Consider the following 13,295-nt stretch of genomic DNA (forward strand, 5'->3'; position numbering starts at 1 on the left):
AGTTAGAGAATAATAAAAGTATTTTATGGTCCAAAGCAAGAGTGACTCTTACTACACAGAGACAAAGACATCACTTTGATGCATTTACCATTGAAGACATTTATTTAAGCCATTCCATTTAAAGTATTATGTAATTACTTTTACTGAGTAGAAATATGTTAGTGTAATAGTTCATTGTCTTGGAGAATGACACTGGGTGAGTTTGATATATTCTCTCTATATTTATGAAAATATATTTCACAACAAATATGAATATCAATACATTTGTTATATCACTTCTGTTTTTCTTTTTATAACGTGGTTAGAAAACATTGCCATGGGTACTATGAAGACAATTATTTTCCACTTCAATTCTGCAAGACTTCATTAGAATATTTTTTAGGTTTTTTGTACTGGACTAGAAAAAGGTTTTCAGTGCTTCAGGTGTTCATTGTCTGACAGTCTACTGGGTTATGCTTCCCAGTCATCCTCGTCTGTTGTTGACTGAGGGGCAGGAAGGGGTGGGATAACATCTGACATCCTAGCAAATGCACCACCAGTACCACCAGGAGCATCACTCGACTCTCCACCTGCTGGACCCTTTCCAGATATGCCTAAACAAAAGGACAGGATGCATTATTTACTGCATGCAAATTAACAAAACAAATGTCATTCTTAATCTGACTCAACACAAGAGGAATCTCTCACCTTTCCTGCGCATGGCAAGCTTATTGAAGAGATCAGACATAAAGTCTCCACCGCTCATTGCTGCTCCCACTGCTGAAAAACAAAACACATCTATATTTAAAGATCCTGTAATCACTATATTTTTAATTAGTGACAAACTATTGGACACTCAGTCATGCCCAGTGCTGTACTTCAAAGTGGAGCCTATAATTACAAACAGACTTCTTTTTTTTCTATTTGGTTTGTGCAAGTAGTTGTCAATTAAAATGTAATGGTAGGCCATGACTCCACCAGCCAAATAGAAAAAAATAATACAATATCATGTTCAATATTTGCAATTTAACCAAATTTCAATGCGGCATTTATATTCAAGATGTAATTCACAGAGATATGGCAGTGTGATCATGGTGTGAGATGTATACATAAATACTCTCACCTTGCCGTGCAGTGTGACAGATTACACAAACCCATGCATGAATACTAACTAGGTGCTGATCACGTTTTGCATGACTTTCTCATTGTTAAAGCTCTATCGTGTGCCAATAAATAAAACATGAGCAGCGCCACGTCCCCACTCAAACATTCTTGACACCTTGCTCTTGCTCCTTCTGTTTCTTCTTTTCCATCTTTCGTTCTTTAACGTTGCGTAACTTGGCTTTGCCGATGCCTCCCGCATTACGAATAGACTCAAGGAGACTAGCTCGGCCGTCAGATGGCTGAACCACCTCGCTGGGAGCACCAGACACCGGTCCTGCAGACAGTGGAGACAGTCGGTTTTCCATGCATTCATGCTTTTTAGGTCAGTCTAATTTAAGAGGATTGTGTTTCCGTGTGTGTGCATAGGGAAGGAGTAGGCTTTCATCACTTTTTTATACAATTTCAAGCCTAATCATATCCTTCAGTGTGGAACCTGTACAAAAATTCGTGCATTTGACAAACCTGAACTTGGCGCTCGAGAGACTTCTGCTGGGATTTCAGCTGGGGGAGGGGGTGGAGGAGGTGGAGGAGGGGGAGCTCCAGGAGGAATGACAGGAGTAGAAGAAGGCTCAGGAGGAGGAGGGGGAGGTGGCGGAGGAGGTGGAACATTAGGTTGGAGCTGAGAACCTGAAATGAAGAACAAGAAATTTAACATGCAGTAGACATGACTAGAAAAAAAACGTAAATACTACAATAAATACGGCTGCAATCTATTTATGTCTCACCCACTCTAATACTTATATTTTAGTCAGTGGATGTTTTCCCCATCTGTTTGAAAAATACTTCTTTCCACATTACAGTCATTTGATAAAATATCTCCATACATGATTCTAAATGTTCAAACAAATCTCTGGCGTGCTCAAAACCACAAATGCCGACCCCCAATTAAAATCAGGCACAGGAGGTTGGAGAGGCTTTGACATGTCAGTGGAAATTACAATTATCCAAATATAACCAACCAAATATGAAGACACAAAAATAGAACCACTACGGTGGTTTGAAGTACATGCACATCACACAAAGCAACAATGGGCATGTGTGATTTTAGGTGTTCTGTTATTGTTTCCAAAACACCCTGTTTTACATGTTCATGCACTTGCATATAAACTGGAGTTTTCTCTTTCTAAGGCATTAAAAAACAAAAAAACCTCTGTATGTTTTCTGGTTATGTGTGGATGAAAGGCTGAAATGTAAAGGAAAATGTCCATAACAGACATCATTACTTTGGTTTCAAGGTGGTAATATTATTCATATTGTCTCACTGTCACTCCTCCGTGTCTTTTTGAGCCAGTTAATTAGAATGAAGCCAAAATTCACAATATTATTATCACCTGTGCTATTCCTGATATGACAAGCAAAAACATGAAAATAGCTTATGAAGTGTGAAATCATTGCACGTATACCAGATGTGTTGCCATCCACAGAGAAAGATGGCAGCTCAGGGATGTTGTGTGTGGGTCCTGATGGGGCAAAGCCTGGTCCCAGGTCTGCGCTGTATGAGAGGTCATCTGCAATACCGGGCAGGTCAGGCAAGTAAGATGGTACATCGATCTCAGGCACCTGGCCCAGGTCTGGCACATAGAAATAACTCTCTGCTGTCTGTTGGGGAGATGTTAGACAAGAAAAGAAGATGAACAAGTTTATCCTATCCAAAAACATTTTCCCAAATGCTTGAAATATTTATCATGTCTACATGAAGACAATGATTTTAACAGCAAAAGAGGTACCTGTCTCTCCAGTTGCTCTCTTTTAGTTATGGACAATGGTGCATCAAACGGTTTCTCCTCTTTTTCTGTCTCCAGCGTCGTGTGTGTTTTTGTCACTGCTCCCGCCAGAGGATCAAGGAACACATACTTCTTATATCTTCAAAACACAAAGGCAGAAAGAAAAGAAGAAAGGGAAGATGAATACAGTCTCAAGTGTGTTGTCAGCATTTGTGTGCATTTGTGTGTGTCTGAACAGACTCACAGATTCTCTGTGGTATTAAAGAGCAACAGGGAGCTGACAGATGAGATGTTGCGAGGTAGACTACCCAGCCCCTCCTCCGTCTCGTCCTCAGACTTCTTCTTATTACTCACACACACTGGAAAATACATTAACTTCTCCTGAAAGAAACACAAACAGACAAGGAGTGAGAGGGAGATCTGTAAAATGTCAGCTAAATGTTGAATAACGTAAATCATAAATGCCACCAAAGTGCCCCTGCACGCAGCTGCACGCAAACACTCCAAGACGGATTTTTATGGTAGGGGACATTGCTTCTGGGGGTTATTGAATAATGCATTTCTGCACCAGAGAAAATTGCCAGCACTGTTTTCATTTTTCTCCCTTTCTAAAAACCACAAAGATAGATGTACACAATAAAACAACACACAGCTAAGCACACAACGCAGAAAATATGCTGGCTTATATAAAGTTTCCTTAGATGGTGATGGTAAACCTCATTCTAAATAATGGAGGGGCTTGTGCTGAAGCAAACACACACAGTATCTACTTTAGAACAAAAATGCCATCACACATTTACCACTCTATTCTCAGGCTCAGTGACACATACATGTTCACTGAATATGATAGTATATGAATGTACAGTATAGGACAACTTCAACTGCCTGGCTGAACAGAAAGAGCATGCTCTGGGTTCAAATGCAACTTGACAACACAAGATTTTGTAACTGGTTTTTAAACTTTTACAGCAGCACAATATGTAGAAGTATGAAAGGCATTATTTTTTTGCACCAATAGCATGTATGATACAGATAACGGATCAACTATGCCAATATAAAAGGTAAGCAGCTTTGCAATAACAATATACCTACAGAGTACATATAATAATGCTATGGAATAAATGAAAAATAAACAGTTACATGAAAATCAGTCATGTCATGCCTCTATTCATTTAGACAGATCAGTATCAGGGCAGATATAAATATTTCTGAGGATTTTCTGAATCAATACTTCAAATTTAATATTCAAGAGTTTTTATACTTTACTAATTTAAATGTTTTCATGTCAAAAATCTAAATATTTAACAAATTTGTCTCACCTGCAAGGCCTTCTCATCAAACGGTCGTAGCTTGTTCTGTATTCTGTGACGAGGATGGGATTGTGAGGAGGGGTCGGTAGCCCCACTGAAGATAGAGGAGTAATCTTGAAGTCGGTCTGGGGCTGGATACTTAGCACTTGAGAAAACCTAAAAAAAAAAAAAAAAAAACCATACACAAATATAACATGGATACATGGTATAACTAATTATCTTAACAGTAATAAATCCCTATTATTACATATAAGGTATGGGTGCAGCACTCAGGCACCTGGTAAGAAGCAAAAACTATGCTGTATATTTATCATCTGCTTTAGCTTCAACATTTTTGTGCACATATGTGGTGATAATAATCCAAAATTATGTAAAACGATACATTTTATCCACGTTGAAAAAAAAATTCCTATATTTTCTTGTGGTAGGGACCCCAAACCCATGCCTAAATTGTCCAAAAACTTAATGAATATGCTGGAATCCTGAGTGTAGCAAACCCCTCTAGAAACCTAGGGAGAATCTGGTAATGTTAATTTATTTTCATGTTATCACCTTGTGTATCATCCTCACATATACGGTTGACTTTAAAGGTGAAAGTGCTGCGTTACCTTGGTGGCCTTCTTACTGCCTTTTATCTTGTCCACTCGGGCCTGAGCTAGTCTGATCCGGTCAGTGACGCTTTGCAACTGCCGGCGGTTCTGCTCTACACTCTCAGACACCCTGGAAGTAATACACATGTTCACAATATGTCCTTGAAAAAGCACTCACACAGGAATATACGTATGAAACCACATTTAACAACCTTATATAGATACTTATATCTTAACCTCCTGAGACCCAGTAAGTAAAAGTTTTGGTGTTTTTACATTAATTAATCGCCTTGATTGGAAACAGCATGATGCAACATTTTTCTCAGACACATTATTTATTTATGGAATGTCCCTTGTGGTTTAAAGTAAAGTTGTGAAACTTCTGTCCACTACAGAGGACAAAAATACATGCTGGATCTCATGAGGTTAAATACACCATGTAGGGTGCCAAATTCCAAGAACTAATCCATTAAATACTGGTGGACCTTCCTTACATTTCTTAGAGATCATATTGTACTACAATTCTGTTCTCTAAATTCTACATACATAAAACCTCTGTATTCATAAAGGTCACTATAAAGTTTCAGGAGAACTTTCCTTCTATTTGTTTCATACACTTTATTGCCAAAAGTATTTGCCCACCTGTCTTGACCTGCAAATGAACTTTAGCGACATTCCATTCTTAATTCATAAGGTTTAATATGATGTTAGTTTACCCATTGCAGCTATAACAACTTCAACCCTTCTTGGAAGGCTTTCCACAAGGTTTAGGAGTGTGTTTATGGGAATTTTTGACCATTCCTCCAGAAGCGGATTTGTGACATCACACACTGATGTTGGACAAGAAGGCCTGGCTCTCAGTCTCTGCTCTAATTCATCCCAAAGGTGTTCTGTTGGGTTGATGTCAGGACTCTGTGCAGGCCCCACAAAGTTGGGAGCATGGAATTGTCCAAAATCTCTTGCCTCTGCATACCAAGAGATTTTGGGCAATTCCATGTTCCCAACTTTGTGGGGACAGTTTGGGGATGGCCCCTTCCTGTTCCAACATGACTGTGCACCAGTGCACCAAGTAAGGTCCATAAGGACATGGATGAGAGAGCTTGGTGTGGATGAACTTGACTGGCCTGCACAGAGTCCTGACCTCAACCTGATAGAACACCTTTGGGATGAATTAGAGCGGAGATTGAGAGCCAGGTCTTCTCGTCCGACATCAGTGTAGGATGTCACAAATCTGCTTCAAGAGGAATGGTCAAAAATTCCCATAGACACATTCCTAAACCTTGTGGAAAGCCTTCCCAGAGGAATTGGAGCTGTTATAGCTGCAAAGGGTGGACCGACATCATATTAAACCCTATGGATTAAGAATGGGATGTCACTTAGGTTCATATGCGAGTCAAGGCAGGTGAGCGAATACTTTTGGCAATATAGTGTATTTCCCTGTGCCAGACAGCACCATCTGCCCTCCTTAAACCAAATGAAGCAGCATTAAACTTTTAGATTTCAAATGCAACTCCAAATGTCAGACAAGCCAATTTCAGCTCACAGTAGGTTTAGGTGTGGGTTATTTTATCGTTTAATTGATCAGGCAACTAACTGATATAATGCCAAATCATTTTAACAATGCCAGTCCACTATAATTAGTAGCAATACTAATAATAACAAGCTCAAAGACAATACTACTACTACTACTTATAATAATAATCTGTTAAACCTAATAGTACTATTTTATGCAATGAGTAAATATATCTAAGAAGAAGTAAATGTCTGAATATGTAGATAAAATAAAGGTGCTCTCTTAGTCCACCTAACTGCTTCAGCAGCTAAAATACCCATATCAGTTCCAATCTTACCTTCGGAAGATGTCTGTAGATATAGATTCCAAGTACACTAATGCATCTGCTATCTGATGTACAGCCTCCTCTCTTCTTAAATCGGGCTGGATGAGAGGCACTGAGTATACCTGGCCCTCCAGGCAGTGCTTCTGGGTCATCCTACACAGCAACAGATTCTGATATTTATAACGAGGATGTACACGGCAGAGTCAACTTTATATGTTTATAAACGTTCATTCTTGACACTGGAATCACTACATGTTGCAGAAAAATGTTATCAGTCTTCACTAAGATGAGAGAAAACTTGCAGGTGAATATGTGTTTTTAATGTTCATCTTATTTCGGACTAGATACGAGTGATACTTCAACGCCACAAAAGTACTTTTAGATATTTGACATATGTGTCGTCCTCAGCTGACTCTCACATGACCTGACGATGGTGCAACACAAACACCAACTTTGATCTATGCACAATGCAATATGGATTTGTGCTTAGCTATCTGACAACGTAGAAGACCATTGAAAATGTGTACGTAACAGCTGAATACCAACAAACCAGGATTCTAACGGTTTGGCTGAACAGTTTCTGTAAAATCGTCGCTTTAGGTCACATATGTATATAGCTTCCGGGGCCATGCTCGGTTACTGACGCTACAAAGCCTATATTTGTAAAGAAAATATATAGTCTTACCTGACCATTTATATTGTTTAATTGTTAACGATACAGGAGATAATAGATGATCAAAATAAGTTAAGCTTGTCGTGCTAGCGAAGCAGCTACTTGCAAAACACTACCCTACTTCCGTATTAACCTGACACGTGACCAAGTCGACTTGGGAAAACGTTGCCTTCACGTGCTTTTCAAAAACGTCGAATATTAGAGCTTCTGAACGTCACGTTTATTTTTAGCTAGGTAAAAAATGATGACAGTCCGCGCACTTTACCACTTTAGAAGAGCCGGCGGGCATGACGCCAAGGTAATGATAAATGGTTCCAGGAATATAAAATCCAAATATGAATGGCTATCAACTGCCAAGAAGGCTAAGTGAAGTGACATTGTTTTCTTCGATATGAAGTGGAGTGGATTTATAAACCAACCATTTCATGACAGGTAGATGATTTCAAAAGAGATATAAAGATGCAAACATTATGCTACAAACTTCAGTTCTACATTTGGAATTTATTTTAGACATAGATAATGACATCCAACATTTTTTTTTTTTTTTTTTTACAATGTACGATTTTTTGGGTAATTTTTTGTTACGTTTCACGCTTAGGCACGACTAAAATGTTTCATTAAATATTTACTTGTTTATTTATTTATAATTGGACTCGTAACCACATCCCACAGACACACAAATTTTCCATACAGACACTTAGGCTACATCATCCAGGTAGCCTACATGAAAATGTAGCCTATATTTAGACTACACGCAAGACTCAACCATCGTAACTCTTGTATATTGACATATTCAAAATGTACTATGTGATGAAGCCTACCACATACATGGTTAGACATGTCAATGTATGCAATTGTTCCTGTTCCTGTAGGCTATAGCTATAGTTTCCAATCTATAGGCTATGGTTTGTAAGTCTACATAATGTAGCCTTTATATTTAGAAGCTTGATCAATGTTTTTATTTCATATAGGCCCATGGAAATTCAACAGTTTCTAATAGTTTATGTCTTTAGTAATAATTTAAACAACATTTGACTCATAGCCTAAATGTTTGTTTGTTTGTTTGCTTGTTTGTTTGTTTTTATCTTAGGCTGCCTGTGTAAAGGCCAGGTTGTTTAACACTCTTAAAGGGCTGTATACAGTAAGCACCTTGACATATATAGTCATACAGTGGACACTAGATTAAATGGTGAACCACCGTGTTATAGCCTATAGGGTGCGTCCTTGCTCTGGCGTTTAGCATCCTATTGCCTGTGCGTAATGACGCATTAGTGCTTCAGCGCCTCTCCTCCCCCTCCCTCCTGTCACATCTGGATCAGGCTCCTCTCATCAGCATCATTCAGCGCAGTAAGAGAGAGAGAGAGCGGGAGGGAGGGAAACGACCGGAGAAGCAGAGGCTAGCTCGGTCGGTGCAGCCTCATCCACAACCGAGCAGAATCCAGGAGAAGACAGGAGGACATCACACCCTCTCATCCGCACTTAAGGATATTTTTGCATCTCCTCTGCCCTCCATCTGTAAGTCCGGCTTTATTTTTCTTCTCCTTCTCCTCCCTCCTCTTGTCTTGGGTATGATGAGCTCCAGCCTGTTGGAAAACCCGGTGCAGGCGATTCTGTACCTGCGGGAGCTTACCACCATCGTACAGAACCAGCAAAGTCTCATCCAGACACAGCGCGCCCGGATAGAGGAGCTGGACCGGCGGGTGGACGAGCTCATTGGCGAGAACAGGCACCTGCGGGACGTTAGGGTACAACAGCAGCATCCATACCACCACCACCTTCACCACCATCATCACCCCGACCCCAGCTGCCTTCACCATCACCACAACCAGGAGCACCAGCTCAAGACAAGTACGGGGCCAGATAATGTCTCTCCACAAGCCGTCGAGGCGGCTCCAGGGGTCCATCCGTCGCCTCCCCAACCGATGGACCCCGGGGACATGCAGTTGGTGCCGGCCGACCCATCCTTGGTTTCTCCGGTTGAAAGTGACCCAGAAAACGGCGGAAGTTGTCCCAGCTGCCGCTCCTTGGTTCCGATGACCCCGACAACCCTTTGTCGGTCTTTGGCCCTGGCAAGGAAATCTGAGTAAGTATAAATAACGCTTGTTTGCACTTGAATGTATACGTTTGTGTGTGTGTGTGTGTGTGTGTGTGTGTGTGTTCTACAATATTCCAGAAGGGACTTACAGTAGACAATGTGTTAGGTTACAGGGCTACAGTAATATCCGTGCTATCTCACCCTTTCTAAAGCTGTTTATTTCTTACCTTGGTTGTAACATTGGACAATCCGATATGTGCTGCATTCGTGCAAGCTGTATAATTGGAAACGTGCACGCGCGCGCGGGTCCGTGTCTTGCAGATTGAGAGGCGTTTAATTAACGAGGAAGTCGCCTGCAAATTTCCAATTTTCAACAGTGGTCTGTCGAATAAGGACTGTGCCAGAAGTGGAAGAGAGGGATTATTTAAGATCGCGATCACCGAATCATTACATAACAAACAGCTGTAGGCCTATATGTGTGTGTGTGTGTGTGTGTGTGTGTGTGTGTGTGTATGTGTGTGTGTGTGTGTGTGTGCGTGCGTGCGTGCGTGCGTGTGTGTGTGTGTAGGTTTGGCAGCTGAGGATGGAAACAGACTTCTCGCGCCGCGGTCACTGTCAGCGGGTGATACCAAACACTGGAGTCGCTGTCCATGGTGCTACTGGTTTCTCTATTAATTACTGCACGGGATCTGCGAACTCTCATGGGACCTCTAGGCCTCTGATGTTGCTGTGTTAGATAAGACACACTTTCACACAGTCGCACACACTCTCTCTCACGCACACACACGTGCATCACCACCCCCTACTTGGCACCAGAGCCTCATAGTACATCAGTATCTCACCTAATGAGAGAAACCCCATCTTTCTCCCTGTTTCCTGTCTGTGTGTGTGTTCTGTTCATAAGTTGTATCCCAGCAGGAGTCCTGATTGGTCTCTCTGGGACTCCACCCCCACTGAGGGGAGCAATACAAAAAAGAGAAGGAGTTGAGAGCAACCAAGAGGAGCAGTAGGGGATGCATACATAAGAGTTATTGATATTAAAATATTGTGAATGGTTTGCCTGCCACACCTTACATTTCCAACTCTCTAGGTGCCCAGTGTTGAGAGTTGACACGCCCTAAATGTAGTTTGTGTCATATTCAATTGGATCACTCAAAGTATCATATGTTAAATAGTTTGAATTACTTCAACATTGTTTTATGTCAGTATTGCATTAACAGTTTTAGAGAATGTAACTTTTTAATGCTGATACCTTAAGAGGACAGAACCCAGGAGTCACTCTGAATGTATACTTGATTCAGACCCTTGATACATAAACATAAAAGCAGTATGACATTTTGTGTTTTAAAAAGGAAGACAACCACACACCAGAAACTGTAGTTTTTACTTTCTCTGTTTTCCCACAGAATGATATAAATGAAGAAGATAGGACAGAAATAACAACTTATATTTGCTGTTCCATCAAACTTGGCAAACTTCATCGCACACTGACAGCTCTGTCCTCTTGTGTTGTCTGTGGACAGTTTAACTACACTGCTGACATATCTTACTATACACTACATTTCTGGATGTATTAAATCAGGGACTTAGGGGAAATTAGTGGAGCATTCTAAATTCTGGAGAAAATAATGCAGACTTTACTAAACCAATCCCTTTGAGTATTTGTATTGATTTTAGGAATGAATCTGCATTCTCTTTACCACCTATTCAGATTGTTTCTGTAACTAAATCCAGTTTTCCATATTTGGTCTTGTAATGCCTTTGCTCTAGCAGTGACCATATCTGCTGCTCTCCTCACATCGTCTTGCATGAGTTGTGCCCTCTATGAGTTTTGCCTGTGGCAATAATTTGTCGCACTTTGACAGGAATCAGTGTTGTACCTCTGAATTTTCATTTAAATTAGTTTTGGTGTGAAAGTTTGGTGAATAACAAATTAAAACAGGTCCATTGTTATTATAAAGCTTGGGGGCATCCCTCCGTTGAACAGGCTGCAGAAAGGGCGAGTGGTTTAAACGTCCTTTCTGTTTCTCCTGAAGGGTGCTCTTGAATGCAGCATTACCTCCCCACTTGCTTATTGATTGCAAGTCTTTCTGAATAAGAGTTTAACACCTCATTTCTGGCTCTGCTCTTTGCAGGCCAAGCAGGTGGGAGGGAGGAGAGGACTTCATTGTCATTGTCTGCTGCATGCTGTCTGCAGCTGACTGGACACTGCCCTCTGCTATTCATGTCGGTTTTGTCAGCATATTTTTGTGTTACAACCCCAATGTGTGTGAGCATTTTTTGTGTTCTGTGTCACTATAAGTGCATGTTTGCTTGCTTTCATTCAGACATCTTAGATTACTGCATGCATGTATTTGTATGTTCATCTGACACAACACAGAGCCCAGTTTTTTTTTTTGCCCTACAGATAAATGACATGTGGGCTTTTGTTCTGTGTAGGGTTGGCTGTATGCGTTTGTGTGCTTTGCATGTTGTTGATGGTGCCACTGCACGTGGATGCGCCTATGGGGGAAGAGAAAAGATCCTCTCCTCCACTCATTCCCTGTCTCTCTCTCTCTCCAGCTGAGCCTCCTATCTGCCCCACTTAGCCCATGGAGCGAACAGTAATCAGGCATTCTCAGGAGAGAGAAAGGCAGAGAGAGAGAGAGAGAGAGAGAGAGAGAGAGAGAGAGAGAGAGAGAGAGATGCACACTCAGTTGTCTTTGATGGAGCCCTTGGAGGTGTCTAGAGGAAGGAGCTCGAGGCTGACACTGGAATGGACCAGTAAAAGAAAAGACGGCTGTGAGAGATGGAAAAATAAAAGAAAGTGGTGACAACAGAATAAGAGAAGAGAGGAGGAGGGGGTCAGTATACGGAGCGAAGGAAACAGAGAGAGTGAGACAGGTACATTGAAACACCAAAAATGAGAAATGGAGGCATAGAAAACAGCACTTTTGGTATAGCTTTCTTTTCAGTTTCTCTGCTTTGCTGATGCAATGATAGGTGATGGACTGTGGAAGCGCGTGGCGCAGTGAAAAGTGGACGAAATGCACAAGTAACGTTTTGAGCCCAAATGCAGCTGATCTTGTTGCACGTCAGCCCTTGGCCTACAGCGGTTTTCCGAACACTCCTTTCTGGGAACAGGATGATGAAAAGCATTGTGCTTTAAAGTACTTCTACAAAACAGGAAAGAGTAGAGCGATGGGAGAAGAGGACAGAGGCAGAGAGAGAGAGAGAGAGAGAGAGAGAGAAAGAGACAACATGGCCCGACAGCAGGAGCCATGTACTGTTAAAATATTCACCTGTTCTTTTTGTAAGCGTTGTTGGAGGCCAATGGCCTTTATGTGTGTCTTGTGGATGAACCTACTGCAAGTATGAGGATGTTCACAGGGACATTTAGGCTTCTTATTCTGTGCATCTTACCTTCCAGTTTTTAGCTCTGATAGTCCACTGCTTTCACGTTTCAGTCAAGTGACCCCTGAAATTCAGAGGTGTCATGTAACAAAGTACAAATACTTTGCTACCTCACTTAAATATAAATTTTGGTTATCTATAGTTTACTGGAGTAATTGTTTTTCAGCCAACTTTTTACTTGTACTCCTTACATTTTCATGCAATGATCTGTACTTTTTACTCCTTACATTTTAAAAATAGCCTCGTTACTCCTATTTCATTCCGGCTTGTCATCGTTAAAAAAAAAAAAAAAAACTATCCAGACAAATTAATTTGATTGTGGTTGGATGATAAGTATAAACATACACTGTTCTGACACCCTATTGGTTTGTATGCGATCCATCCCACCTGACTTTTTGCACCATTACAAAGCATTTGTCCAAATGGCATTTTTTCACCTTACATTTACTTTTATACTTTAAGTAGTTATGAAACCAGTACTTTTACACTTTTTCTTGAGTAAAAAGCTTTAGCTGATGCTTCAACTTCTACAGAAGTGTTCTAATCCCTAGTATCTGTATTTCTACCTGAGTACTGAATGCGAATACTT

At 40.9% G+C, this 13,295-nt stretch overlaps 2 protein-coding genes across 4 annotated transcripts in view; one reads left to right on the top strand and one right to left on the bottom strand.

Moving 5' to 3' along the window:
- Window positions 1–81: 81 nt before the first annotated feature.
- wash1 (WAS protein family homolog 1) lies at window positions 82–7,765 on the bottom strand. 2 transcript variants are annotated; one of them, XM_030136051.1, is made up of 11 exons: window positions 7,291–7,765; window positions 6,618–6,758; window positions 4,786–4,897; window positions 4,187–4,333; window positions 3,112–3,248; window positions 2,871–3,006; window positions 2,547–2,742; window positions 1,606–1,770; window positions 1,259–1,417; window positions 688–759; window positions 82–593 (listed from the first exon to the last, which is right to left on the bottom strand). In XM_030136051.1, exons 1-11 carry the CDS (start codon window positions 7,296–7,298, stop codon window positions 451–453), a joined length of 1,416 nt encoding a protein of 471 aa, XP_029991911.1. In that variant the 5' UTR covers window positions 7,299–7,765; the 3' UTR covers window positions 82–450. The 2 variants fall into 2 exon arrangements, with proteins under 2 accessions (XP_029991911.1, XP_029991912.1); XM_030136052.1 differs by lacking the exon at window positions 7,291–7,765 and adding an exon at window positions 7,030–7,033.
- A 964-nt stretch (window positions 7,766–8,729) lies between these two features.
- iqsec3b (IQ motif and Sec7 domain ArfGEF 3b) overlaps window positions 8,730–13,295 on the top strand; it is a 37,141-nt gene continuing 32,575 nt past the window's right edge. For both annotated transcript variants that reach the window (XM_030136047.1, XM_030136048.1), the window contains exon 1: window positions 8,730–9,361. In XM_030136047.1, the coding sequence (XP_029991907.1) occupies window positions 8,847–9,361 (515 nt within the window). In that variant the 5' untranslated portion in view covers window positions 8,730–8,846. The remainder of the gene's footprint in view (window positions 9,362–13,295) is intronic.

Source organism: Sphaeramia orbicularis, chromosome 6, assembly GCF_902148855.1.
Source record: "Sphaeramia orbicularis chromosome 6, fSphaOr1.1, whole genome shotgun sequence".
In the NCBI taxonomy this organism is placed as follows: Eukaryota; Metazoa; Chordata; class Actinopteri; order Kurtiformes; family Apogonidae; genus Sphaeramia; species Sphaeramia orbicularis.